This window comes from Protopterus annectens, chromosome 17.part0, assembly GCF_019279795.1.
Source record: "Protopterus annectens isolate FY-2018-M chromosome 17.part0, PAN1.0, whole genome shotgun sequence".
NCBI classification, from domain to species: domain Eukaryota; kingdom Metazoa; phylum Chordata; order Ceratodontiformes; family Protopteridae; genus Protopterus; species Protopterus annectens.
In genome coordinates, this window is record NC_056751.1 from 509994003 (window position 1) to 510020205 (window position 26203).

General features: G+C 42.0%; 1 protein-coding gene across 1 annotated transcript in view; it reads right to left on the reverse strand.

Moving 5' to 3' along the window:
- Positions 1 to 26203, reverse strand: part of TBC1D17 (TBC1 domain family member 17) — a 1580308-nt gene that overhangs the window by 826034 nt on the left and 728071 nt on the right. The window contains exon 6 of the mRNA XM_044059599.1: positions 19994 to 20105. Within this exon, the coding sequence (XP_043915534.1) occupies positions 19994 to 20105 (112 nt within the window). The remainder of the gene's footprint in view (positions 1 to 19993; positions 20106 to 26203) is intronic.

Consider the following 26203-nt stretch of genomic DNA (forward strand, 5'->3'; position numbering starts at 1 on the left):
CTCGAGGAAAAAGCGTGACACACGCTGCAGGACTCCTGCAAATGTTTTGCACCCAAACAATAAACACAGAGAGAGTGGTCATCTGTTATAGACATTTTAAAGTTGCACTTGGTGCACTTTTTAAAGCCTGAAGGCCTAGGAACCGGAGACATTCCGGTAAATTATTCAGTGAACTAGCCAAAACACAGTACAAACACTGTAATTATGACAGAAAAATAAATTTTCTCTGCTTTGTCCTTCTTTTAAAAGAAAGAGAAACTATCAGCAGAATAAAGGATCCTTAAACAGAACCGAAGTCACCTAACAACCAAAAAGACCGGGAAAGGCCTTTCCACACAAGAGGTACTCCTAGTAAATAAACACTCACAACACAAGAATTTACCAAGTAAATTTCTCCAAACGCACTCTAAACACAAGATAGCTGTTAAAACAGCTTTTGGTTGAAGAATAAAGAAATTCCTGACAAAGTTAGTGAAAATAATCACTACTTAGCTCAGCCAGCTCGAGACCACGTCTTCACTTGTTAGCGGCAAACGAGATCTGGGGGACTGGTAGTGGTGCATCCTGGGATATAGTAAGCTCAGCCAATAAGAGACTTTGCTCTTTGGCATAAGCGTGCCGAGTCGGAGCCGAGGGATCGGCTCCACACCCATCAGTCAGAATGTAGGCAAGATAGGATCACATAACATCATATATTTACAAAAACTTACCCTCTGATTAGCCAAATAACAAAGGTAGCTCTACACAGCGGTCCCTGACAGAAACTTCACATATTAATAGCAAATACCAGGTTTCTTAAAGGGGAAATACAGATTTTAGTCCGAAAATAAAAAATAAATAATATTTTCTTGAAAAGCAACAGTTTCTGTGTGAAGGGGTTCTCCAGTGAGGACTTACCTGTCAGAAAAGATGCTGTTCCTATGAAAACTCAAAAGATGCTTCTTCTACATGTGGTAATAAGTTACTGAAGAAAAACTTGGAGGGGAGCAGAGCTTTGTGAAGCTACCTGGTTGTTGCTTCCTGTACAGGGAAACAACCGATATACCTTACAGGCTACATCAGCTGCACTAGCAAGTCTTAATATCTTTGTAGTGACTGGTATGTATTTTTGATCCTGCTGAATTAACTTCTGGATTCTGGCAATGGTATCAGAAAAAGAAAAAAAAACTCTTCAGGTGGGGAATATGAAGGAAAAACTTTCCTCAGATTCAGACTCCCAATAATGCAGATTAAGAACTTTAGAAATGCAGTCCCAGTCTTTCAAACTGAGAATCAGAATCTGAGAGAGAGAAATATTTTCCTTTTTAAATGAAGGGAAGACTAAGAATTTAAAGACTTAAAGGCTTTAAATGATACTTTTGCAAAACCCAGACAGCCCTCTTTGTCTGCCCTAGGTGGTGGGGACACAGATGATGAAAAATGCCAAAGAATGTCTCCTTTTCCTGGGAACCCTAACAAAAAAGGCCCCTTGAAGAATGGTCTCTTCCCCAAGAATCAAGCTCCTCAAAAGGCTGCTCAAAGGAAAGTACAGTTGTGCACACCTGCCATAAATGTAAATGTTTGAGTGTATTCACTGTTGCAGTCCTGATCTGTGGGATTTCCTGCTGTGGAAGTCCTTGGCCGGCCCAGCTACCAGAGTAAAAATTTTCCTCCTCCTATGGCTGGCGGACGCCCTATCTTGACATCAGTAAACCTGGGGTATAAAGGGAGCCAGCCAATGCCATGACATCAGTTTTATCTTGCTCCTTATAATGCAGGAGCCCCCAGAAGCATAAGCAAGGGACAAAAGTAGAAAAAGGGGCTTGCAAGGTAAATACCCAGGGGATCCTCTGGATAGTGTAGAAAATAGAAGCAGACTACTACTGAAGGCAAAAGGGGGAAGGAGGGAGGGATAGAAGACAGCAACAGTGAATACACCTGAACATCTAGATTTATGTTAAGTGTACAAAACTGCCCTGCAGGGTGGCAGTGGCAAATCCTGCACTAGACTTGGAGATGGCTGACAAGTGACAGTGTTTGTTAAAGGTATACAGAGATGACCAAGCAGCAGATTGCAAAATGTTTGGTAGGTACTCCTTTCAGAAAAGCTGCAGAGGTAGAAGCGGCCCTAGAAGAGTCCTTACATTTTCAGGAGGCTTTTTGTCATGATGGCTGTAACAAAAGGAAATACAGTGGGAGATCCTCTTGGAGATGGTCTGTTTAGAGACTGGTTTCCCTTCAGAGCCAATAGCAAAGGACACCAATAGTTGGTCTGATTTTTCTGAAAGATTTAGAAGTCAAGATAGTAGCAAAGCTGTCTATGCACATCCAAGGAGTAAAGAATTATTTCCCCTGTGTTCTGAGGCTTGGGGAAAAAGGTGGGCAAGTGTATAGTGTGATTCAAGGATGTGTCTGTGACCAACTTGGGCATAAAGGATGGATTAGTTCTGAGTAACACTCTCTCTGGGTGGAACATGAGAAATGGTTCCACTGCCATGAGGGCTTCCTAGCTGAGGTGATAGCCAGTAAAAAGGTAGTCTTCCATGTTAAGAGCTTCAAATCAAGAGAAGCTGCTGGTTCAAAGTAAGGTAGCATAAATTTTTCTAAAACAAAACTGAGGTCCCAGAGAGGTGTGGGTTTTCTCCTGGGATGTCTGATGTGGACCACTCCCCTAAGGAATTGTTTCATCGGGGGGGGGGGGGGTGGAAAAAGACAGGAGGAAGAGTAGCAATGTGGGCTGAAATGGCAGAGGTGTGAATCTTGATAGAAGAAAAGGATAGGCCTCTGTTCACCAGGGTAGCTAGGTAATCTAAAATAGCAGAGATAGTGGCTGAGTTAGTATTGAGGCCTTGCTGCTGACACCAAATGGAGAACCTTTTCCATTTGGCTGAGTAGGACTTCCCAGTACTAGGACTTCTAGCCTTATTGAGAATGTCCTGAACTTGTCTGCTTAGAGTGTGCTCAGAGCAGTATTCTGTGGAACTATCCAGGCTGAGAATCTGACCGCCTGTAGGCTGGGATGCACAAACCTTCCCTTGTCCTAATTCAGAAGGTCCACTCTTTGAGGTAACTGCCACTGTTTTCTGTTGACTAAACTCAGTAGCAGAGGATACCAGTGCTGCCTGGGCCAGTCTGGGGCTATTGGGATGACCCTTGGGCCTTTTTCCCTGATTTTTAGGAGGACCCCTGGAAGAAAGAGGCAGGGGAGGAAATGCATAAAGAAACAGGTCTATCTGTGGGGATCCCTATTTCTGTACTATGCTGAGAAATGTTTCCGGATGCAGATGCCACTCATGGGGATCCATCAAGCTCCTGCTGTGATGATCTGCTAGAGTGTCTGGAGTCCCTGGGAGGTACTGTGTCATGATGTGCAACCCCAGGGAGTGAGCTGTCTCCCAGACCTGCACTGGTACTCAAAGTGGGTAATAGTGGGTGCCTCCTTGTTTGTTTATATACCATATGACTGTAGTGTTGTCTGTTTTGACAAGTAGGACTCCTGGTTCCCAATGATCTTTGAAAACCACTAGGCCATTTTACACTGCCATCAGCTCTTTCCAATTTATGTGCTTGCACTGAACTGATCTTCCCATTTGCCTTGGGAATGAAGGTGTTGGAAATGAGCCCCCCCCCCCCCCCCAGGCCGTCTCTGAAGCAACTGAGTTAAAGTCTGGCCTTGAGAGATGAACCTGAGATACCCAGTTCCTGGGCACATGCCCACCATGCAAATTCCACCTTGAACCAAGGGATCAGTGGAATTTCTGCCACCAGGGACTGCGAGTGGTGGCACCACAGATTATTGAGGTACCACTGCAACTTCATGTGTAGCCTGGCCAGATAGACTATGAGGATACAAAATGCCATGTTGCCAAATGCATTGAGGAGTTCCCTGGCTGAGGGGTATTGTCGCTGCATAATGTTTTTATTGAGTCCAAAAGGAGACCTTTTCTGGAGGGAAGAAGGCCTTTTGAAGGGAGGAATCCTGAAGAGAACTAGGAAAACTATCCTGGTGGATGGGTATGTGTTGGATTTGCAAAGATTTATGGTAAACCCGAAAGAGGTGAAGAGGGTCTGAGTGAAGGCCAGATTCTTGTGGAGCTTTGACCGGCTCGTGGCTTGAATAAGGCAGTCATCCAGATAGGGGTAAAATCTGGTTCCTTTTTGTTCTGCCGAATGCGATCACAGGAGCTAAATGCTTTGTGAAGACCCTGGGAGCAATAGACAAGCAAAAGGGCAGTGCAGAAAATTGAAAGTGACTGGTAACCTGCCCTGAAGTTTATTTATTTATTTAAATTTGTTGACCGGGAGTGTCCGACTGGACGTGGGTCCATTTTCAGCGGAGGCCCGGGGAGAAAAGCTCCACAGTAAAATAAACAGACAGTAGTTACATTGGATTACATAGTGATTAACAATTTAACATAAAAATTACTTACAACATATTTACAGATGAAGAACATAGTACATCAGTAGACAACTAGAATCTTTATCTGTGAAGTACATAACAGGCATTAACAAATGTAATAATGAGAAGTTCCTGCTGTATAATAAGTACTAGGCTTATGAGCATCTGAGCTTGCTATCATCAAGGTAGTTAGTGGAAGTGAAAGAAAGATAGTAGTTGGATGGGGTGGATGATATTAGAGTGGGAGTTGCAAGGGCATAGCCAGCATGTTTTTAGGTGCGCTTTTAATAAAGTTTTGAAGTTGGTGCATGATGGTACGGAGGTAATTGTGGGTGGGAGTGAGTAACAATTTGGCTATGGCGCAAGAGAATAGTGCTTCACCAGCAGAGTTATTGGCTTTACTGATCTGCAAGTGATTTTTGTTGCTGGATCTTAGTGGTCTGGTGGTGCGATAGGGTTGGAGTAGATTCTGGAGGGATGGGACATTTAGTGGATGGTTTACTAGTTTGTGGGTGAGTGAGAGTTGATACCACTGAAGGAGGTGAGGGAGTTCAAGCCAGCCCAGTTCAGCAAGTGAGAGACAGTGGTGACTACGGTAGGATGCCCTGTGGCGAATTTTGATTTTGTTGTAGCAGGTCTCTAGCTTGTTTAGATCACATTGCCTTAGGTTGGTATATACTGGAGAGGCATAAAGTAGGGTGGAGATAAGGTGGGAATTTGCTATTGAAATCTTTGCTGCTTTGGTGAGAAATTGTTTATTTCTGTACAATGCTCCTAGTTTTTTGTGGACTTTTTTTATGGTCATGGATATATGAATGTCAAATTTTAGTTTATTGTCTATTTCAACTCCTAGCAATTTGGTGTGATCAGTTGGGTATATAGTGGTGTTGTCTTTTGTTGTGATGTTAAAGTGAGAGTTGTTTTGAGTATGTTTGGTGGGTTGGAAGATGAGTAGTTTAGTTTTGTTTGGGTTGAGTATTAATTGGGCATTGGATAACCATGTTTCAACAGAGGAAAAGGCTTCCTGTGTTACTTTTTGCAGTTTGGGTAGGGACTGGGCTGAGCAGATGATGGTAGAGTCATCTGCGTATTGGATGAGTGTGCCATGTTTGGTGTCAGAGGCTAGATTATTGGTGTAAACAGAGAAAAGTAGGGGTCCAAGGATGGATCCTTGGGGAACCCCTATGGAGACAGGTAGTTGGGGAGATATGTCATTCTGCCATACAACGGACTGTTGGCGGTCAGACAGGTAACTCTGAAACCAGTTGGTGACTGATTGTGAGAAGGATAGGTTATTGAGGACAGAGATAAGTTGTTTGTGTGGGACCATGTCAAATGCTTTAGATAGGTCTAGGAAAGTAGCAGAGGAGAGATAGCCATTGTTTTTATGCTGAAGGATAGTGTTTGTAAAGGACAGTAAGGCAGTGGTGGTGCTATGGTTTGGTCGGAAACCATGCTGAGTACTGGAAAGGAGGTTGTTAGTAAGGAGGTAGTGTGAGACCTGAGAGTGTATGCATCTCTCTAGTATTTTGGAGAGTGGGGAGAGAATAGCTATGGGGTGGTGGTTAGTTCTGCAGAGGGTCCGCCTTTGTGGAGGGGAATTATATGTGAGACTTTCCACAATGTGGGAACGTAACTTTCTGACAGAGATCAGTTACTCAAGATGGATACTGGGTAGGCCAGAGCATCAGCTGCGATTAGTAGGTATTCACTTGGGAGGTTGTCTGCTGCTAATTTGGTGGGTTTAAGTTTAGTTAAGAGTTTTTTTATGTTGGAGGTAGGTACAGGAGAAAAGAGAAGGCAGTGGGGAGATTACTAGTTGGAGGTGTGGGTTGGAGGGGTGGAGCGTTGTGTTGTTTAGCTAGTGATAGTATGGTTTGGGTGAAGTGTGTGTTGAATGAGGTAGCAATATTTTCTGAGGAGTGAGGGATGTTAGGAGGAGGGGTACTGACTTTACCTGGGTGGAGGATGGAGTTTATGGAGGACCAGGATTGTTTGGGGCTGTGTTGTGAGGAGTCTAGGGCAGACTGGTAGTATTGGAATTTGTCCCGTTTTATTAGCTTTTTGACTCTATTGTAGTTCTAGGAATTTCTGTCTAGCTGCGGGGTTTTGGTTTTGCCAGTGCTCCCAGGCTTTATCCCGGTTTTTCATTTCTGACTTAGTGGTTTTCTGTAGCCATGGGGAGGGTTGTGCTTTGGTTCTGGAAAATCTTATGGGGGCATGGTAATTAAGGATGTTCAGGAAGGTAGTATTAAAAGATTCAACTGCGTCATCTAAACTGAGGTACTTTAGAGCATGCCAGTTACATTCTTTGAGGGATGAGATGAATGTGAGTGGATTAAATTTTATTTTTTTACGTATTTGACGATAGACGACAGGTTTAGCTTGGTACAGGTATTTTTTGAGTAGGAATGTTGGGGAGTGATCACTGAGGCTATCTGATAAGCAGCCTGTTATATATGACTGGGGGTTCTTACTGACTAGTATCCAATCCAGGGTAGAGTGCTTGCTGGAGTTTTTATTTATCCTTGTTGGTGACTGGACTAGTTGGGTGAAGCCATGAAGGTGTACATGATGGGTTGGATTGTTGCCAGAACAGGATTGCCAGTCAATATTGAAATCACCTAAGATGATAGTTTCTTGGGGGAGATGGTGGGTAGACCAGCTGAGGAGGTTTTCTAGTGGAGGGATGTTTTGGCCAGGTGGGAAGTAGCATCCAATTATGTTGATGGTTTTGTTTCGGTTAATTTTGAGGTTGGTATATATTATTTCTTCATTGCCTATTTGTGGAGCTGATGATTTTAAGATCTGGATGTTTAGATGTTGTTTAAATATTATAGCTACACCACCTCCTTTTTTGTTTAGACGGTCTACTCTTAGTATGCCGTAACCTGTAGGGAGTATTTGCTCACTGGTAATGTGAGGTTTTAGCCAGGTTTCTGTCAGGACGACTATATCTGGGGAGTATAAGTCTATGGTTGCATGGAGTTCATGGACTTTGTTGGATATACTTCTAATATTTAGGCTTAGTAGAAGGAAGTCACTTGGCTTTCTATTGGCTGTAATATGGGAGAAGTTGTGATTTCTAGTCTGATTATGAGGACTGGGGTTGGAGATGGTAGGGCCAGGGTTGGGGTGGATGTCTCTACTTAGGGCTAGTTTTGATATACATGAGATTATTAGTTTTCTCAGTTTTTGAATGTGTTTGTTTATAAGGGAAATTTTATGATTGTTCTCTGTGGGTAATAGGTATGGTGGGAGGGTTACTATGTTAAGTTGTAGGGATGCTTTACGTTTGAGTAATATAGTTGGTAGAATATGTGGGGGTGCATAGGGATGGTTCTTGAGCTGGTGGGAGGGAGCTGAGTATGGGTGAGACATGGGTGGTGGTGTGAGTAGTAGTACAGTGGTAGTGGTTGAGTGGGGGAATGATGGAGCTTTGGTAGGATGTAAGGTATGCAAGGAGAGTGCATGCAGTGAGCAAAGGAAAGGTATGCTTGTACATGTCAGTTGAGGAGGTGTGATAGTAGAGGGAATGTGGAGGAGGTAGTGTTGGGTTAGCACTGTGGTTGGCTATTGGAAAGATGGGAGGGGTTTGAGTGCAATAAAGGTGGGACCACTGGGGGCGGGAGGGAATAGGGGGCAGGGCGGGGAGCGAAGCGGGTAGAAACCCTGTTAGGTTCTTGTATGAGGGGCTGGAAACAATCACAAAGCAAGACAAGTATGTGTTAAGAACAATCACAATTGACCAAGGACTGCTCTGAAACTAAGTCTTGTCTTAATTTCTCAGGTGGAAAACCAGGATAACCTTGTATCAGTAGGCTACTGTGGTATAGTTTAAATAAACAAACACACAGTATTGATCAGTTATGGATACTATTTGCTAACAGAAGGGAATAAGAGAAAGTGGAAGATGTGTGTGGTGGTGGGGGGGTTGCTTACAGCCAAAGCACAGTGCTCTCCAGGGGAAAATGAAGATCGGCTCAAACAGTTAGACACATACTCAAAGTTAACTGTAGCTGTTTGCAGACAGTTCAGACCCGGACTGCACTTTTCTTATAGGAATGTTAAAGGTGTTACCGCAGTTGAATACTTAAGAGCGGTGTTAGGTCTAGAAAAGAAGAGTACAGAGAGGAGTAAGCACCTTTGAGATGGTAAATATATATTATAAAGATTATAAAAAACACACTGAGCAAATAGCTACCACATGCAATGTCCTGAACCACTACTTAGTATATGCAGATACTGAGCCAATTGGAAGAACATTAGAAAACAAAAACCAGATGCAGCCACAGATAAAAATATAGCGAGCAGCAATCTGTCATGGTTCTCTAATGTGATTCTATCCACCAGTAACAGCACAGACTTATAGAAATAATTTAGGCACTAGTATGAGCTGTCTACACACAACACTATTACATGAATAACATTAGTGAACAAGGTGCAGCTATGCAAATAGATCATACATACTATTATACTAGTAACAACTTGGTGCATGCCATAGCAACATCAAAAAATAAAGCATAAAACATATTAGATGTCTAACACAATTCAACATATACAGTTGTAAAACGTCTAATACAATTCAACATAAATGGGCATTTACAGTTGTAAAACACTTACTGGAGAGACACTGAGCCTTCATGGGGCCTGTAGCAGAGTGGATTGTAGTTTTACAAATGGTGCCTGCCACAGGTAATATTTATTAACTCTGGGATTGTCTTAAGGTAATAAACAGGGGAGGGGAGGGAAGAAAACTTCTGCACAAGTCCTCAACAGTAATGTGCAAGTAAGCATTTTTTAGGTCTAAGGTGACCATTAAGGTCTGAAGGGCTATCATGGGAAGAACAATAGGATTCCATTATTAAATGCTCAACTTCTCTGTCTTTCTCCCTATTTACTGTCCCTGCTATGAATGAACAGCAATACAGCATGTAAAACATTTTAAATCAACTGTTTTGCTCCACTAGAACAGTACCTTACTGAAGTGTGGTGGTTCACTTTCAAAAATCTTTTCTCCCGCCCTGATAAAGCTTGCTGCAGTCTCCATTTCATTGATGTCATCAACACCTATGAATACAGGTAGTTTTCTGGCCAATTCCTTCCCCAGACTGACACTTCCATGACTTTCCTAAAAGCCCACCCATGCTGTGATGTCACAGCTACCTTCTGCTTTTCCTACCCATACAGAAAGTAAAGGCTAGAACAAGGAAACAGTACATGAGTCAAGTCTCCTGCTGCAGGCTGTCAAGTCACAGGTGGTAACAGCTCAAATTACCCTTGGCACTTTGACAGCTAGGGAAGTTAGGTGTAAAGGGGGATGGGAGATGAGTCATAGTAGTATAACTCAGGCTTCACAAAAACACTGCAGTTTAGCCATTCTAAAAAGAAGCAGCAGTAAAAAGCACGTTGACAGTCTGTTCTGTGGCATTTGCACTGTTTGTGTTTTAAGTAGTCATTGAATGGCATGAAATGTTACTTAAAACTAACTGACTGAAAGACACCAGTGTATGCATGTAAAATCAATGCAGTGACAGGAGCTTCAGGAAGAAATAGGCACACATGAATTATTATTATTATTTTTTTTTTACAGACAAGCACTGCATGGTGGGACAGACTAAACAATCAGAATTATTTCAAGATGCTAGACCCCATGTGATCAGACTCAGAAATTGCGTATAAAAATATTTGAAAACCTGTAAACAGTCCCAGAGAGGTGTTAAATGTAGGCAACACCAAACCATGATGGAAATAAATATGTTTTTTGAGTCTGTGGGTGCAGTTCTCCTTTAAGGGAGGAAATCTTTTATTTAATTTTAAATAAAATACTTTGCTGGTATTTTATCCTATAAAAACTGGCAGTTAAGGGCCCTGATGGCTAGGGTTGCGAAGTGAAGACTTTTTTACCAAACCGATCAAGGGTCCTGCCTTCCTTTCCAATAGTTAAAGGGTTCTTTGAAGAGTTGGCTCTTCCTCCCTTGGGACCTGAAGTACCAACCTCTGGGTCAGCAGAAGGGTTTCTGAAGAGGCATTTATGTGAAGCCAGCACCCTGTAAAACCTGTCTGGTTTATGAGGGGCTGCAGGTAGAAAGTCTGGGTACAGGGCAGAGTCTATAAAGACATCCTCTACCACTTCCAATACAAGAGGAATACCTAAAGGTTGGTGTTCTGTGAGGTCAAGGAACTCCATAACACTCTTTTTAGATTGCGGGTACTCCTGTGCCTCCAATTGGAAATGTTCCTTCATGGCATGGAATGTTTCTCCAAAAGTGCTGTCTTCAGGAGGTGAAGCTGAAGGTAGATTCTCCTCAGAATCTGAATCTTCAAAAGAAGGAAGGGTCCTTCCTCAAAGACAGATTCCTCACCTAAATCAGGAGGTTCAGAGAAAACTTGAGGGGTAGGCTCCCTCTCTCCCTTTTCCCTGGGGAAGACTCCAAAGGGGATTGCCTAGCTCTGACTAAGGAGATGAGGCCTCAGCTAACCTGAACAGGTCTTGCTCATATCATGTTGAGTGGGAGCTGGTAGGCCTAGACATAGGACCTGAGTTAGAACTCTTCTTAGAAGTAGCTTTGGCCTTGGGGCCTAGGTACATCTGGCATCCTGATGCCACTCTCTTTGTAAGGCTGACGCCTCAAAAAAAATGTCACCATTACAAGATCACTGAGTGACTCGGGACCTAACCGACAAACTGAAAGCCAAGGCTTATGTAGAGGATGAGGGACCCAACAGCATACCCATAGCATACCCATAAATCTTAACCCCACAAATAATTCCAGCCATTCTCCCTCACATACATCTTCCTTACACCCTTCATCTTCTGTCTTTCTCCACACAACACTACAACTGACCTTCATCTTCTACTTCTCTCTGTACAACCTATTCCCACTAGCCATATACATAAACTACTACTCAAACTAAAACCCTATTCTCCTTCCGTGGACAACCTCCCTTCTAAATTCCTGAAACCTGCTGCAGATGCTATTGCATATACAGTCAGCATTCTCTTTGACTGATCCATCAGAGAATTGTACATCACCTCCCTTTGGAAAAACTCTATCATAACCCCACTGCACAAAGGAGGGAAATGTAATGACCTAACTAATTACCAACCTATCGCTATTCTATTTCCACTATCAAAATTATTAGAAAAATGTGTTCTTAAACAACTACTTGACCATATTCTTCAAAACAAATTACTAACACCCACTCAATATGGTTTTAGGCCATCACACAGTATAACAACTGCACTAATCTCCTATGCAGACACAGTTAAAGCAAGAAACTCAAAACTATTAACCTCAGTATTACTTACTGATCTTTCTAAGGCCTTTAATACTGTTTCACACCCAAAACTATTACAAAAACTTTCATCTATTGGACTTTCCCCACCCACTCTAAAATGGTTTACAAGCTACTTATCTGACAGGCAACGATGCATAAAATGGCAAGACTGCCTCTCCCCCTATCTCACAACACTAGAATCAATCAAGGGTCCATTCCTGGACCCCTACTCTTCAATATCTTCATAAACAGCCTTTACACTGCCTCCTATCAAAGCTCCTTAATGCAATATGTCGATGATTCTGTTATCTCCTCCTCCAATAATATAACACATCTTCAGCAAATAAACCAAACTGTCTTCTCCTCTACTGAAACTTGGTTAAACAGTGCACAGCTACTGCTAAACCCCAATACAGCCAAACTCCTCCTATGTGCATCTAAGACTCTCATATACTCGTTAAATAATACTGCTTTCTCCTCTACTGAAACTGTAAAGTGCTTATTTATACGGAGACTTGTATTTTCTGTTTGTGAGTGCCCTATCTGTGCTTTTCTGTGCATTTATTGTGAGGTCTCTGTGTTCTACTCAGATAGCATAATCTGGATAGAGGCCTGCTGTTATCCAGGCCTGGTAGTTTTGTTTGTTGAGTTTCCTGCGTTTCTGGCAGCCATCTTCTACTGCTAGCGTCTTGCCTTCTTTGTTATTGAGAGTAACAGGGTTTCCTGACCTCTAGCATGAGTGACTGATTATAAGAGCAGGGGCTAGCACGACTGGGTAGTAATTTGAGCTTCTAGATTCTTCCATCCTTTCTGGTATATAAACCCTGTGTCTGCATGGGGCAGTGCTAGTATTTACCAGGCTGTAGAATGGTGATTCATCACTGGGACAAAGCAAAGATTCCAAGAGCAGAATAAGTTATTTCTTACATTTATTTTATTGAATTGCACTTCTTTGGCACTTATAATTGTGCTATACAGCTAATCTACTATATTTTGCACTGTTATAAAGCTTTTCTTTTACTGTTTCACTGCATCTGTGTATTGTTTTATACTGTTTTAACTGTATTTTTCATTGCTGTAATTGCATTTTTACTGAATTACTTAACTGTAAACTGCTTTTTCATACTGAGCATTGTATTTTCTGTTTCTGAGTGCTCTATCTGTGCTTTTCTGTGCATTTGTTGTGAGGTTTCTGTGTTCTAGTCAGGTATCATATAACTAATTTGTTTGCAGTTAAAAGCAGAGTCTCCTTGCTCCTTTATCTGTTTAAAACTTTCATTTGGTGGCTAGAACTAGCAGCTGTAACAGTTGGTGGCTTTGCAGTTGCCCGCCCATACTGTAAATTGGATCTACGACACTCCTCCCAGCCTAGTGTCATAAGTTAATTTTACCTAATACAGAGAGAACATTTGAGAAGGCCAACCGACTTAGGTTCTTAACCTTGAATTATCTTCTGTTCCTGCTTTCTCTTTTTCCACTTTACTAAAAAAAAAAAAATTGCTAGAATCTCCTTGTGTTCGGAATGTGCTTCTCCGCCGATAAGTATATTTTTTGGCACTTTGTTCAGAGATGAATAAAACGGTAATTGAATTTCGTTCAGAATACAGTTTGAATAAATTGCATTTATTTAAACTGTATTTGCTCTAATATTGCTACACACTCAAGTGTGCTAGCTTGCACTGCACTTGAATTGTTTTTAGTGCTGTTTTAGTTGCTTTTCTGTAAAAATAAATAAAAAAAAATTCTAAGCTTGTTTCCTGCCTTTCCTGTAACTAGTCTAGTCCAGATACAGATTTGTTGTATTCAAGACTGTAAGCTTCTGAGCCCCCCAAGCCTTTCTGTGTTGGAGGAAACCCTTTTAGCTTATCAGTGGGAGTGGTAAGCACTAGGTAGCCTATCTACCACAAGAGGAGTGGTTTCTGGCCCAGAAATTGTAGTTTATTGGCCGTTTGGGCAGTTTTTCAATCTCTTTCAAATTTCTGGTTTAAAAGCCCGCATTTGCACTTGTTTCCCACCTTTCCTATAACTAGTCTAGTGCAGATACAGACTCTGTATCCAGGACTGTTTGTAAGCTTCTGAGCGGTGCCAAAGTCTGCTCTTCAATTTTTCCCTTAGATCTGCTAGTTCTCTCCTCTCCTGCATTTTTACTAGCTTATTAGTCTAGCACTTTACCAGACAATTAGTAACGCTATATAGACCAAACAAAAAAGTTGGACAGTGTTTATATTCCTAAACTGTCACTAAACTCTGGAATACCCTACCTATAGATATCAAAGCCATATCTAACCTCAATTAATTCAAACACACATTAAAGAACTACCTTCTCGAGACATGCATCTGTCCCTGCTCCAAAACTAGGTAGTTCTCCCATTCCTTCTCTTTCTCCATCTACCCCATCCCTACTCTTTAGTGAGATCTCCCCCTTTACCCTCCTACCTCTTTGCAAACATCTTCAGGTCACACCTGCCCCATTAGTTTCTCCTTTCACCTCTTCATCCTTAACATGCCTTCTTCTTAGTGTCTCTATTCCCTCTACAATGATTCTGCTGCTATCTTTATCCTGGTGATCAGTCGCCATATAAGAATATTTTATAAATACTTCCTATTATGTTTTCTCTACATTCCCCCATTTTTTCATAATGTTTATATATATATATATATATATATATATATATATATATATATATATATACACACTCCCTTACTGCTCCTTTTCTAACTCAATGGGAAATTGGTACTAACTCCAAAGCAATAATAAGCATGTAAAGCTTATTTTATATATATATATATATATATATATATATATATATATATATATATATATATATATATTTATATATATAAAATATATATATATATATGTATATATATATATATATATATATATATATATATATATATATATATATATATATATAAATATGTGCGTATTTATTCCACATTTTTCTGCCTTCCCTGTATATCAGCAATTTTATCCTGACCTTGTTTTTTTTTGTAAAGTTCTTATGCAAAATTATTACGTTTTTGTCTTGCTCATGTTTTGTCATCTTATACTGCATGTAAATCCTATGCTTTGGTATATCCGATGATGTATTCTGTTGTGCAGCTTTTCTCCCCGGGCCTCCGCTGAAAATATTTTTTTTGACCAAGATGGACTTTCCTGGCTAACAAATGTCAAATAAATAAATGGCGGACTCCGTAAGGGTCTCAACAGAGGCCTGCACCACCACCTCGGTCTCAGAATCTCAGAAGGGGGTTTGGAAAGCGCCGTGTTTTCCTCAGTGACAATGAGTCCTGGGGGATTGTCCAACAGTGAATGGCTGTCATCAGAGGCCCTAAGCTTGGGTGTTTTTTTTCCTTGTCCTTCTTATCTTAGGGAGCTAAACCGTGGGATGACCGGCAGATGCCATCAAATGATGTGAAGAAGATTGCAGACTAAGATGCCTAGCTAATATTTTGGCCCTATGGCTGACAGTCCTAGAATTGAAAAGGGTGTAAAAAAAGACAACTAGGGAAGTCGTGATCTGGGCCTAGACAGTTGACACACAAGTCTCTGTGTAGGATTTGCTTACGACAGTGGAGACAATTGTTAACCTTATCTGACATGAGTTAAAGCAAGAAAGAGAGAGTTCCCCAATGGGGTACTTGGCTTTAGAAGACTTCTCTCTGGTGCGGACTGACCAATGCACTGAAACACTGATTTGGGCTCCAACGGCAAGAAAAGACTGATGCCAGGTTGTCGGCTGGCTCCCTTTACACTCAAGCATACTGAGTCACTCACCTGCAGCTGTGGCAAAGAGGAAGCCAGAGTCAAGAACAAAGCCACCTGTGCAACTTTTCTCTTCATGCAGATCAGTGAGGGGACATCCAATGAGTCGGGACCAATGCCCATCCCTTTTCTGCAAAAAATGTCTAACAAGTGGTTAGCAGAACAATTTTGTATTGCGCTCTTCCCTCCTGACTAAAAATACAAGTTCTGAGGTAAGATATTTTAGTTACAGCCACCAAAAACATTAGCCCTAACCTCCAGCAACAGTTTTTGACATAAAAGTTACTTTTCCATACAAAAAAATATAAAAAAGGAAAAGTCCCAAACAAGTTACTCGTGCTAGTTTTGAAGCAGTGCTAGCTGACTGTTGATCACCTGAAGCTGCAGAAGAAAACACTCTTCAACAGTAAGAATATTCTGAAACTTTTGGGACCCTTACCATGGATTTTATACTGCTCTCCTCAAGCCCTTCTGTAGTTGGAGCATGTGGAAAGTAATTTAAAACTTTGTATAATGGATGGTTTGCCCAGTCCTTGGCAGGATACATCCTATAGAGCTTATGGTATTGCAACAGTGATATAATGATGAACATCAAGCACATCGTACTTACTTTGTGGCCAGTGTTGCAGACTGGAAATGAAAACATCTTGTTGTTTGTTAACAGTATCCCTCTTCAGATGTGAAAATGGCAAAAGCAACTGTCCTCTCATAATTCCTTTACTGAACAAAAGCCCACCAAATGGCAAGTGCGCAAATCAGTTAGAAGGTAGCCTTTAACTACCAATCTAAGTTTGTAGGTGGGCTGGGTGATTAAGGCTAAAATCAGGTCTGGATGCATATAAATCGGGAAAGAAAGGACAGTGTCAGTTTGCCATTAAAATCCAAACCAAAAGGTAAAAAGGTCACACAGACAAACCAGTCAGTAAAAACTGCAAGAAAGATCAGGCCAACCTAGAATCATCACTTAAAACTTTCTGTAGTGGAGGACAAAGGAATATATGCAAATGATTCTTTAAGGACATTAAGTTTTTATAGGTACATTCGAGCCAATGAATACAACTCCCACTAGGTGTAGACTTGCATTTTTCACACTTTTTCTTGTTCTCATCAGTACATCAAAAGAGGACTAGTTGGCTATACATTAGCAACACAGGGATTAAAATCATGCCTGATGTGGTGCTGCAAAATACTGACAAAAAGGAAGGTGCATGGGAGAACAGATTGGAATATATGGAGCTGTTTTGGCAACTCAAGTTAAATGCCATGCCCCCCTGATTAAACTACCATGTATCCATCACCACTATTCCAAACTGCAGACAGCAAAATTTTGATTTGGCTTGAATCAACACAGTCTGTTGTTAGTATCTGTATTTATTCATTATTACTTGTTTAGTCATTTACTGACTAATTTAATACCATAATTTACCCTTTACCCTTACTAGCAATTTAATAAATTATTTTATATGCTTATATGTTTCTGCAACATATTGTTTTAAATTCCTGTATGTTGTCTGTCTCAGCTGTAACTACATAGATCTTTTCTTCCCAGCCCTCCACTGAAAAGGGGCATCTGTCTGCCCAGTCAGAGTATCCTGGTAGAAAATGCAATAAATAAAATAAATAAATAAATAATAAACAGTTGTTTGAAGCTGCCCAATTGTTACTTTGGTTTTGTACTTATGGATGCATGTTTTTAACTCCAGGAGATTTTACAACTGTACGTTTTTGTACATATATTTGAATATTTGCACACCTTTTTTCACAGGGAATTTTAAATTTTTAGTGTTTTCTATCATATCATTTTAATGGTTCATGTGATATATTATTGTTATACTATGATCGTTAGTACGACAGAATATGTTAATGTAAATGCAATTTTTGGAAAGACTTTTGTGCTCACTCCTATTTATGTAATTTTTACATTTTTAGGATCACTTCTGGAATATTTTATATATTTTAGTGCACATCACAATTTAATGTTTTTGTGACTACAGTTAAAGTACATTTTTTTACTTTCTTTTTCATTTAATGCTCAATGTTTTTTAAAGGGCAACAGATTTTCTGAATAGTTTTAATAACTTGTGCAACAATGTGTTTTAGAAATAGGATCCGTTTCATTAATGTTCCGTACATTAATGTATGGTGCTCTATTTCTTTAAGGATGTCATTTTTGAATTGCATGATGTCTATAAAAAAGGAAGTTCCCATATACATTTTAGTTCTGATGAAGTCCATGTAAATTAAGATGGATGAAAGCACTTAACTTGTATCAAGTGTGTGTCTTCTTTCGGCTTTTCCCGGTTAGGGGTTGCCACAGCGGAACTCCGGTCCACTAATGATTGGCAGTAGATTTTTACGTACTGGCTTGCCGGGCCTAACGCACAACCTTCAACGAAGGAACGCCCATTCACTCATGTCGCCACACAGAAGACGCTCTAACTGAGAATCAAACGGGCAAGGTGTAACTGTGAGGCGACAACGCTACCGCAGCACCACCACCGCAATCCACTTAACTGATTTTAATTAATAAATATCTTCCAGGTTTTGGATGTGACTGCTTCCTGGTATTTCCTTCAGATCATTGTGTCAGCAATCCGCGAGTTCTCCTTTACTGGTTGTGACAGTACACACCTGCCCATTTGTTTATTTGGTGAACAGAAAATATCCCATTCAACTTTTAAGAGGTCATTTGCATATACCCCATGGGCCTCCACTACCGGAGGTTTAAAGTTTGCCATAAAAATTAGGATCATCATCATTTTTTTTTGGCTTTTCCCGTTAGGGGTCGCCACAGCGGATCATCTGTTTCCATTTCTTCCTGTCCTCTGCATCTTGCTTTGTCACACCAACCACCTGCATGTCCTCTCTCACCACCCACATCCATAAACCTTATCTTAGGCCTTCCTCTTTTTCCTGTTACCAGGTAGCTTCATCCTTAGCATCTTTTTCCCAATATACTCAGCATCCCTCCTCAGCACATGTCCAAACCAACGTAATCTTGCCTCTCTGGCTTTGTCTCCAAACCTTCCAACCTGGGCTGACCCTCTAATATACTTATTCCTGATCCTGTCCACCCTCGTCACACACAGTGCAAATCTTAACATCTTTAACTCTGCCACATCCAGCTCTAAAACTCCTGCCTTTTTGTCAATGCCACTGTCTCCAACCCATATAACATAGCTGGTCTCACTACCCTCTTGTAGACCTTCCCTTTCACTCTTACTGGTACTAGTCTGTCACAAATCACTCCTGACACTCTTCTCCACCCACTCCATCCTGCCTGTACTCTCTTCTTCACCTCTTTTTCACACTCACTATCACTCTGAACTATTGATCCCAAGTATTTAAACTCATCCACCTTTGCCACCTCTACTCCTTGCATTTTCACCATTCCTCCATCCTCCCTCTCATTCACACACATATATTCTGTCTTAGTCCTGCTGACCTTCATTCATCTTCTCTCTATAGCATATCTCCATCTCTCCAGGGTCTCCCTCACCTATTCCCTACTCTCACTACAGATCACAATGCCATCTGCAAACATCATAGCCCATGGGGACTCCTGTCTGATCTCGTCTGTCAACCTGTCTATCACCATTGCAAATAAGAAAGGGCTCAGAGCTGATCCTTGATGTAATCCCACCTCCAGCGCAGACCTCACCGCTCACACTACCCTCGCATATATCCTGTACCACTCTTACATACTTCTTTGACACTCCCGACTTCCTCATACAATACCACAACTCCTCTCTAGGCATCCTGTCATATGCTTTCTCTAAGTCTACAAAAACACAATGCAACTCCTTTTGACCTTTTCTGTACTTCTCCGTCAACACTCTCAGAACAAACTTTGCATCTGTAGTGCTCTTTCCTGGCATTAAACCATACTGCTGATCACTAATCATCACGTTCCTTCTTAACCTAGCTTCCACTACTCTTTCCTATAACTTCATACTGTGACTGATCAACTTAATCTCCCTGTAGTTACTACAGCTCTGCACATCACCCTTATTCTTAAAAATCGGTACTAAAACACTTTCTCCATTCCTCAGGCATCCTCTCACTTTCCAAGATGTCATTAAGCAATCTGGTTAAAAACTCAACTGCCATTTCACCTAAACACCTCCATGATTCCACAGGTATGTCATCTGGACAAACAGCCTTTCCATTCTTCATCCTCTTCATAGCTATCCTTACTGCCTCCTTGCTAATCCATTGCACTTCATGATTGACTATGCCCACATCATCCAACCTTCTCTCCCTCTCATTCTCTTCATTCATCAACCCCTCAAAGATGTCCTGTCCAAACTGGGACACTTCAAGTGCTATGCCATTTTCTGTCCCAGTGTGCTCACAATCTTTTACTACATCAAGTTTAATGTACCTTAATAAACAATGCTACTCTAAAAACTTTTTCACTTGTTAATCTTCGTACATCTCCTTAAGGAATCCATCTATCTACACCTTATCTTCAACAAATTCAAGGCTGTAGGAGAAATAAAACCTAGCTAGAAACATTATTTCATTCATAAAAAGATTATAAGAAATTAAAAAGTTATACGTACCAGGACCAAGTCAGCTGAGCCCTCATCATAAAGCTGTAATCCATCAAATGAATGTGACATGGGATAAGAGTTACGAGAGCATACAAGATAGAGTCGTGGATCTTTTGGGGACCTAAGGAAAGATAACTATATCACTAAGTTTAGGTCATATTTGGACACATGCAGCAAGTCCAACAAAAGAATGGCTAAAACTGAGCAAAAGAAAAGGGAAACAAAGACAAATTAAAAACATATTCTACATTTTTTGTCTGCCTATGCAGAACCATACAAAAGGAATTTTAATATACAGCAGTGCTCCTTGAGGCTTGTGCTAGCACCACAACAACCAAGTGATGAAATAGGCTCCTGCTCCCCTGAGACCCTTCACTGATTATGCAGGTAATCTGAGAAGGAATGAATGAAAGAAAGAAAAAAAACTAAATATAACGGAGGTCTGATTTTCTGGGTGAGGTAATATGTTCACAGCATATAAAATTAGACAGGTTGATTCAGTTTGCTTGATTTAGTCAAAGTACTACAAGTAGTTTTGCCTAGGTAAGCATTTTACACAAATACTCCTTAATCCCTACAATAACTATCACTTCTAAAACAGATCATTACTCACTAAAAGTACTATTAAAGAAAACTATTCTACTAGTCTTTGTACAGCAGCTGTCTTCCAAGTCCACCAGCTGCAACTACAGAGCAAATGTGTTAACCAGGCCGTGTGTCTCTGTAAAACCTGATGATGTCACTTGCCAAGGTTGACTCCTACCTTCTTCAGTAATAAAAGTGGAAGTGCAGATCCTACCCAGGGCTTCCCTACCTATTCCCCAGACCTATTCCCCAAACAAATATAATTTAATTCTAATGCTATTAAATTGTTTAATTATTTTTTTATCAAATTTAACCCCACTGCCTGCTAATCATAAGTCTCTCTCTTGCTTGGGCAAGTATTTGGTTCCTTTTATCTTCACTGGGGTGAGAGTCGAGGGAAAGGGGTCATCATTTAGCCAGCTATCAGAAGTTGATACTTGTTTTTCTTTTTTTCAAAACCTCATGACACACCCTCAGTGGCATGCTTCGGGTTCTACATACATGGGCATCAGCAAGAGATGCTACTTACTTCCCCAAGTGACATACCTCTAAAGAATGCCCTGACCTCCCCCTTAGAAGCCAGGGTTTCCACATGGTCTCCAGTACAAACAACTTGCAAACTGCAGCAACAGCAGTGTAAGTGAAAAGCACTAGACCACTAAATGAGAGATTAAAATTATTAATAATAATAATAAAAATGAAAATGATGCTGCCTCAGGATAAAGTAAAAGCCTTCTAAAATAGATGGCACATAAAAAAGACCTCCTAAGTTACACCTATGATTTGCTCACCTTGATTAGGGAAAACAGTGGATTTCACAGAACAATTTCAAGATAAGTAAAGAGCATATACCCAATGTTTTTTGTTTTCGGTCTTGTTCAGAGAAAAGCTAGCAGCCCCTCTTCTGATGTTATATGCAGACAAACCAAGCACTGGATACCAGTTAACGCTCAACAAGATGGGACCTAAACTGTGTATGGCATGACAGATGAAAACATTGATCTTGACCAGGTTGTGAACAGCAGCCAGCCCAAATTCTACAGCAAAGGGGTTATATGAGAGAATCTAGGAGACCTCATCAGATCCCTTGTTGTGGGATTCTGTATCCAATACAAGCATGAAAGGGCAGCATTCAAAAGCTTCTGACAGAACAATAAACTAGTACAGGCAAAAATGTTACACATGCATGCACAACCACTGCTAACTCTGCAGGTGGAAGGTGTTTGATTATGGTAATATTCTTCAAATAGAAGTAATACAACCAGACAACCATAAACACCTAACTGATCTTTAATGTAGAACGGCACCAAAAAACTGAAAAAAAAAGAAGTTGTATCTTACCATAATGTTCCATCTGTATTGTTGATCCTCGTTCAGTCATTACGTATGGGTATCGGTTCCGAGCTCGGAACCGAGCCGGCCATTTTCCAAGCTCGTGTCAGATTCAAACTCTCGAGCTAAACTGTTACCCACAATTCCTCTCTCCCTGTTACCTCAAAAAGAGTTTGCAAGTTAAAGAAGGTACAGGCGACCTCTGGTCAAATAACCTAAGAGAACTGGATGGTGAGATCCACTAGAAACCACAGGAGGGGGAAGGAGGGAGGGTCGTAATGACTGAACAAGGATCAACAATACAGATGGAACGTTATGGTAAGACATGACTTCTTTATCTGATATTGTTAATCCTCGTTCATTCCTTACGTATGGGACAGAGTCCCCAGCTACCTCTATTCCTGGGAGGCTCTCATGGAAGGACACTCCTGAGCACCATAAAACCGAAAGATGCTCTTCCCCTGGAGGCCAAATCCAATTTGTAATGATTGATGAAGGTATGAGGCGTAGCCCAAGTTGCAGTTGCACAGATGTCATGTAAAGAAACTTTGGCATGGAAGGCAGCAGAAGTTGCCACTGACCTTGTTGGATGAGCTTTCATGGTAGTAGGCAATGAGATGTTACGTTGTGTGTAAATAAAGGTCACACAGTCCTTCAACCATCTAGCTAATGTGACCTTAGCAACAGCCAATCCTAATCTAGGTCCAGAAAAGGCCAAAAATAACTGGTCAGATTTACGAAAAGGTTTAGTCCTGTTTAGGTAATTAGAAGTTATGTACTCACCATAACGTTCCATCTGAGTAGATACTTCATTTGTCTGCAACCTGTGGGTCTCGGATCCGACCGGCAGCTTTCCAAGCTTCAAGATCTGAGCTCCTAGCTCCTCCCCTCTACCCACAATCCCGTGTCACCACCACACTACCTCAGATCAGTTTTGCTGTATCACCTGAAAAAACCTGTAATAAACAGGTTCAGATACTCTCAAGAATCATAAAGATCCTAGAAACCCGATACAGGTTAGAGGGATGGTTGCAAACAAATGAAGTACCTACTCAGATGGAACGTTATGGTGAGTACATAACTTCTAAAGCTGAAGTAGTTACTTCATTTGTTCTGCAACCTGTGGGACAGAGTCCCCAGCTACCTAAACAAAGAAACCTGGGTGGTCTATGGGAGGATATTCCGAAGCACAGCGGAGCCAAAGGACGCCCTGCTTCTAGATATCATGTCCAGCTTATAATGAGAAATAAACGTATGAGCAGAAGACCAAGTGGCTGCTGAACAAGAAGACCAAGTGGCTGCTGAACATATGTCGTCCAACGGCATCCTGGACCAGAAGGCTGCAGAAGTTGCGATGGACCTTGTGGAATGTGCACGGATTTTGAATGGGGTTGTTTTGCCTGATGCCTTATAAGCCTGAGAAATACATTGACAAATCCAATTAGCCAGTGTCACTTTGGATATAGGTTTTCCCATGTATGAAGGAGCAAATGACACAAAGTGTTGATCAGCCTTACGAACATCTTTGGTCCTGTGCAGGTAAAAACGTAACTGTCTATGTACGTCTAGTGTATGCAACATGTATTCTCCCTTATTTTGAAAATTATTGAAAAATACTGGCAGATTGATAGTCTGATTGATATTTGCCACAGATGCCACTTTTGGTAAGAAAGACTGGTTAGTCCTGAGAGACACTCTGTCATTGTGGAAAATAAGATAGAGAGGTTTCATGCACAAAGCTTGGAGCTCTGAAACCCTTTTAGCAGAAGTTAAGGCTACCAAGAATGCTGTTTTCCAGGATAGAAATTTAAGGGGTACAGAAGCTGCAGGTTCAAACGGAGGTTTCGTTAAGGCTTGCAGAACAAAGGTTAAGTCCCAAGGGGGAGTCACGGATTTCACTGGTGGCTTGAGAAGGAAAACGCCACGCAAGAATGTCTTGCACAATTTTGTAGATGCTAGAGATCCTAATCCGTCTCCCACATGAAAATGGGATATTGCTGCCAACTGTACTTTAACCGTTGATGCACTGGCCACTTGTTCAAAAATCATGGACAAAAAATCCAATACTGTAGGAATCGGAACAGTAAATGGGTTGAGACCTTCACTGTTAGCCCAGATAGAAAATCGTTTCCACTTACTATTATAGATTTTACTGGTGGACGGCTTATGAGCCGCTACCAGAATAGTTTTCACTGGTGACGAGATACCGGGAGTCCTTGCCATTAGTGGAACTGGATCAACCAAGCCGCGAGCTTGAGGTTGACCAGGTTCGGTGTTGGGCACCCCGTTGGGTGCGATATCAGATATGGAATGGGATCCAGGATTAAAGGGGGGGGGGAGACTGTGAGACCGCAGGTATGAAAACCAGATTTGACGAGGCCAGAATGGGGCTATGAGGATAATTTTGCTCCCCAACCATGTGGCTTTCTGAATGAACTTCGCCATGAGCAGAAGCGGGGGGTAAGCAGAGTAGACCGGGAGGCCAAGCATGAATCAGAGCGTCTCTGGGGCTCTCCCCTTCTGGGGGAAGAATTGCGAAGAACTCGCTGCATTTTGTGTTTTGGGGAGTAGCAAAGAAATCGCAGTGAGGCCAACCCCACTTGCGGAAAATTTCCTTCGCAATTTTCGGATTGAGAGACCACTCGTAAGGAATGAGAATTACTCGACTCAATTTGTCCGCCAGAATGTTGGATCATCCCGGAATGTGCGTTGCTATCAGAAAGCGGTTGGTGAATATCGCCCATTCCCAAACTCTCATGGCTTCTCGACAAAGAGGGTAGGATCTGGTTCCCCCTTGTTTGTTTATATACCAGACCACTGACATATTGTCCGTCTGTATTGCAATCGTTCCTAGAGGTAGAAGGTCTTGGAGAGCCTGCAACGCTAGAAGCACCGCCCTCATCTCCAGAACATTTATGTGCAAAGCGGTCTCCGACGAGGTCCACATACCTTGGACGTTTCTGCCCAAACAATGCCCTCCCCACCCTAGGTGAGAAGCATCCGTGGTTAACGTGACCTGGGGGGGGGGTCACAAAGGGTCTCCCTTGCCTGAGTTCTGGGGAGTGAAGCCACCACAGGGGGGATTCCGTGTAAACTCTGCTCAGGGGGATAGGAGTGTTCAATGGGTGGAGTAAGAGTGACCATTGAACCTGGAGTGTCCACTGTAATATACGCATCCTTAGGCGAGCATGGAGACAGAGGCCGACAGCCGCTGCCATCGAACCTAGTGCCCTCAGGACTAACTCCGCCGGTGGGGCTTTGGTGCGAAGAAGAGCCAAAACTTGGAGTGAGAGGCTGGACAGCCTGTCCGAGGTCAAGAAGGCCAGAGAAGATCGGGAATCTAGCCTGGCTCCTATGAAATCTAATGCTTGCACAGGATGAAGAAAAGACTTTGGTATGTTGACTGAGATGCCCAAGCTGTCGGCAAGAGACACCACATAGTCTTTCGCGATACAAAGCTGATGCCTGTTGGTTGCTGTGAGGAGCCAGTCGTCTAGGTACGGAAAGACCCTTATGCCCTGAAGCCTCAGGTGGGCCGCAACCACTGCCATGACTTTGGTGAACACCCTGGAGGCTGAGGTGAGCCCGAACGGAAGGACCCTGAACTGGTAATGACTGGCCCCTAGCAGGAAGTGGAGAAACCTCCTGGACCGTCTGTCCATTAGAATGTGGTAGTACACGTCCTTGAGGTCTATAGAGCACATCCAGTCGTTCTCCTGCATTAAGGGAAGAATAGATTGTAAAGTGACCATCCGGAATTTTTCTTTGGGAACAAACATGTTCAGGGCGGACAAGTCTAGAATGGGCCTGAGGTCCCCCGTCTTTTTTGGCACTAAAAAGAACCTTGAGTAGTAGCCCAATCCGGATTGGTCTGGGGGGACCCACTGGATGGCTCTTTTTTCTAACAAATTTGAAATCTCTACGGTCACCGCCTCTCTTTGATTGGGTGGGACATCGGGGAGGCAACCACCTGAGGGAGGACGAAATAGGAAGGGAATTTTGTAGCCTCTGGATATAATTTGGAGCACCCATCAATCGTTCGTGATGGACTCCCACATTGACAGGTGCTTCGTTAAACGCCCCCCGACTGTCTCCAGAGCAGGACAGTCGGGTAAGCCCTGAGGGCTGTTGCGCGGGTCTCTTGGAAAAGGGCTCCCTAGACCCGAAGTTACGCGATCCCCCTCTGCCTCTGGGCCGGCGTCCACCCTGCCCTCCTCTGCCTCTAGAGGGCGCAGAGTCCGAAGCTGGATAGGATTGCTGAGACTTGCGGAACCACAGCTTCTTTTGCCCCCTCTGATTCTT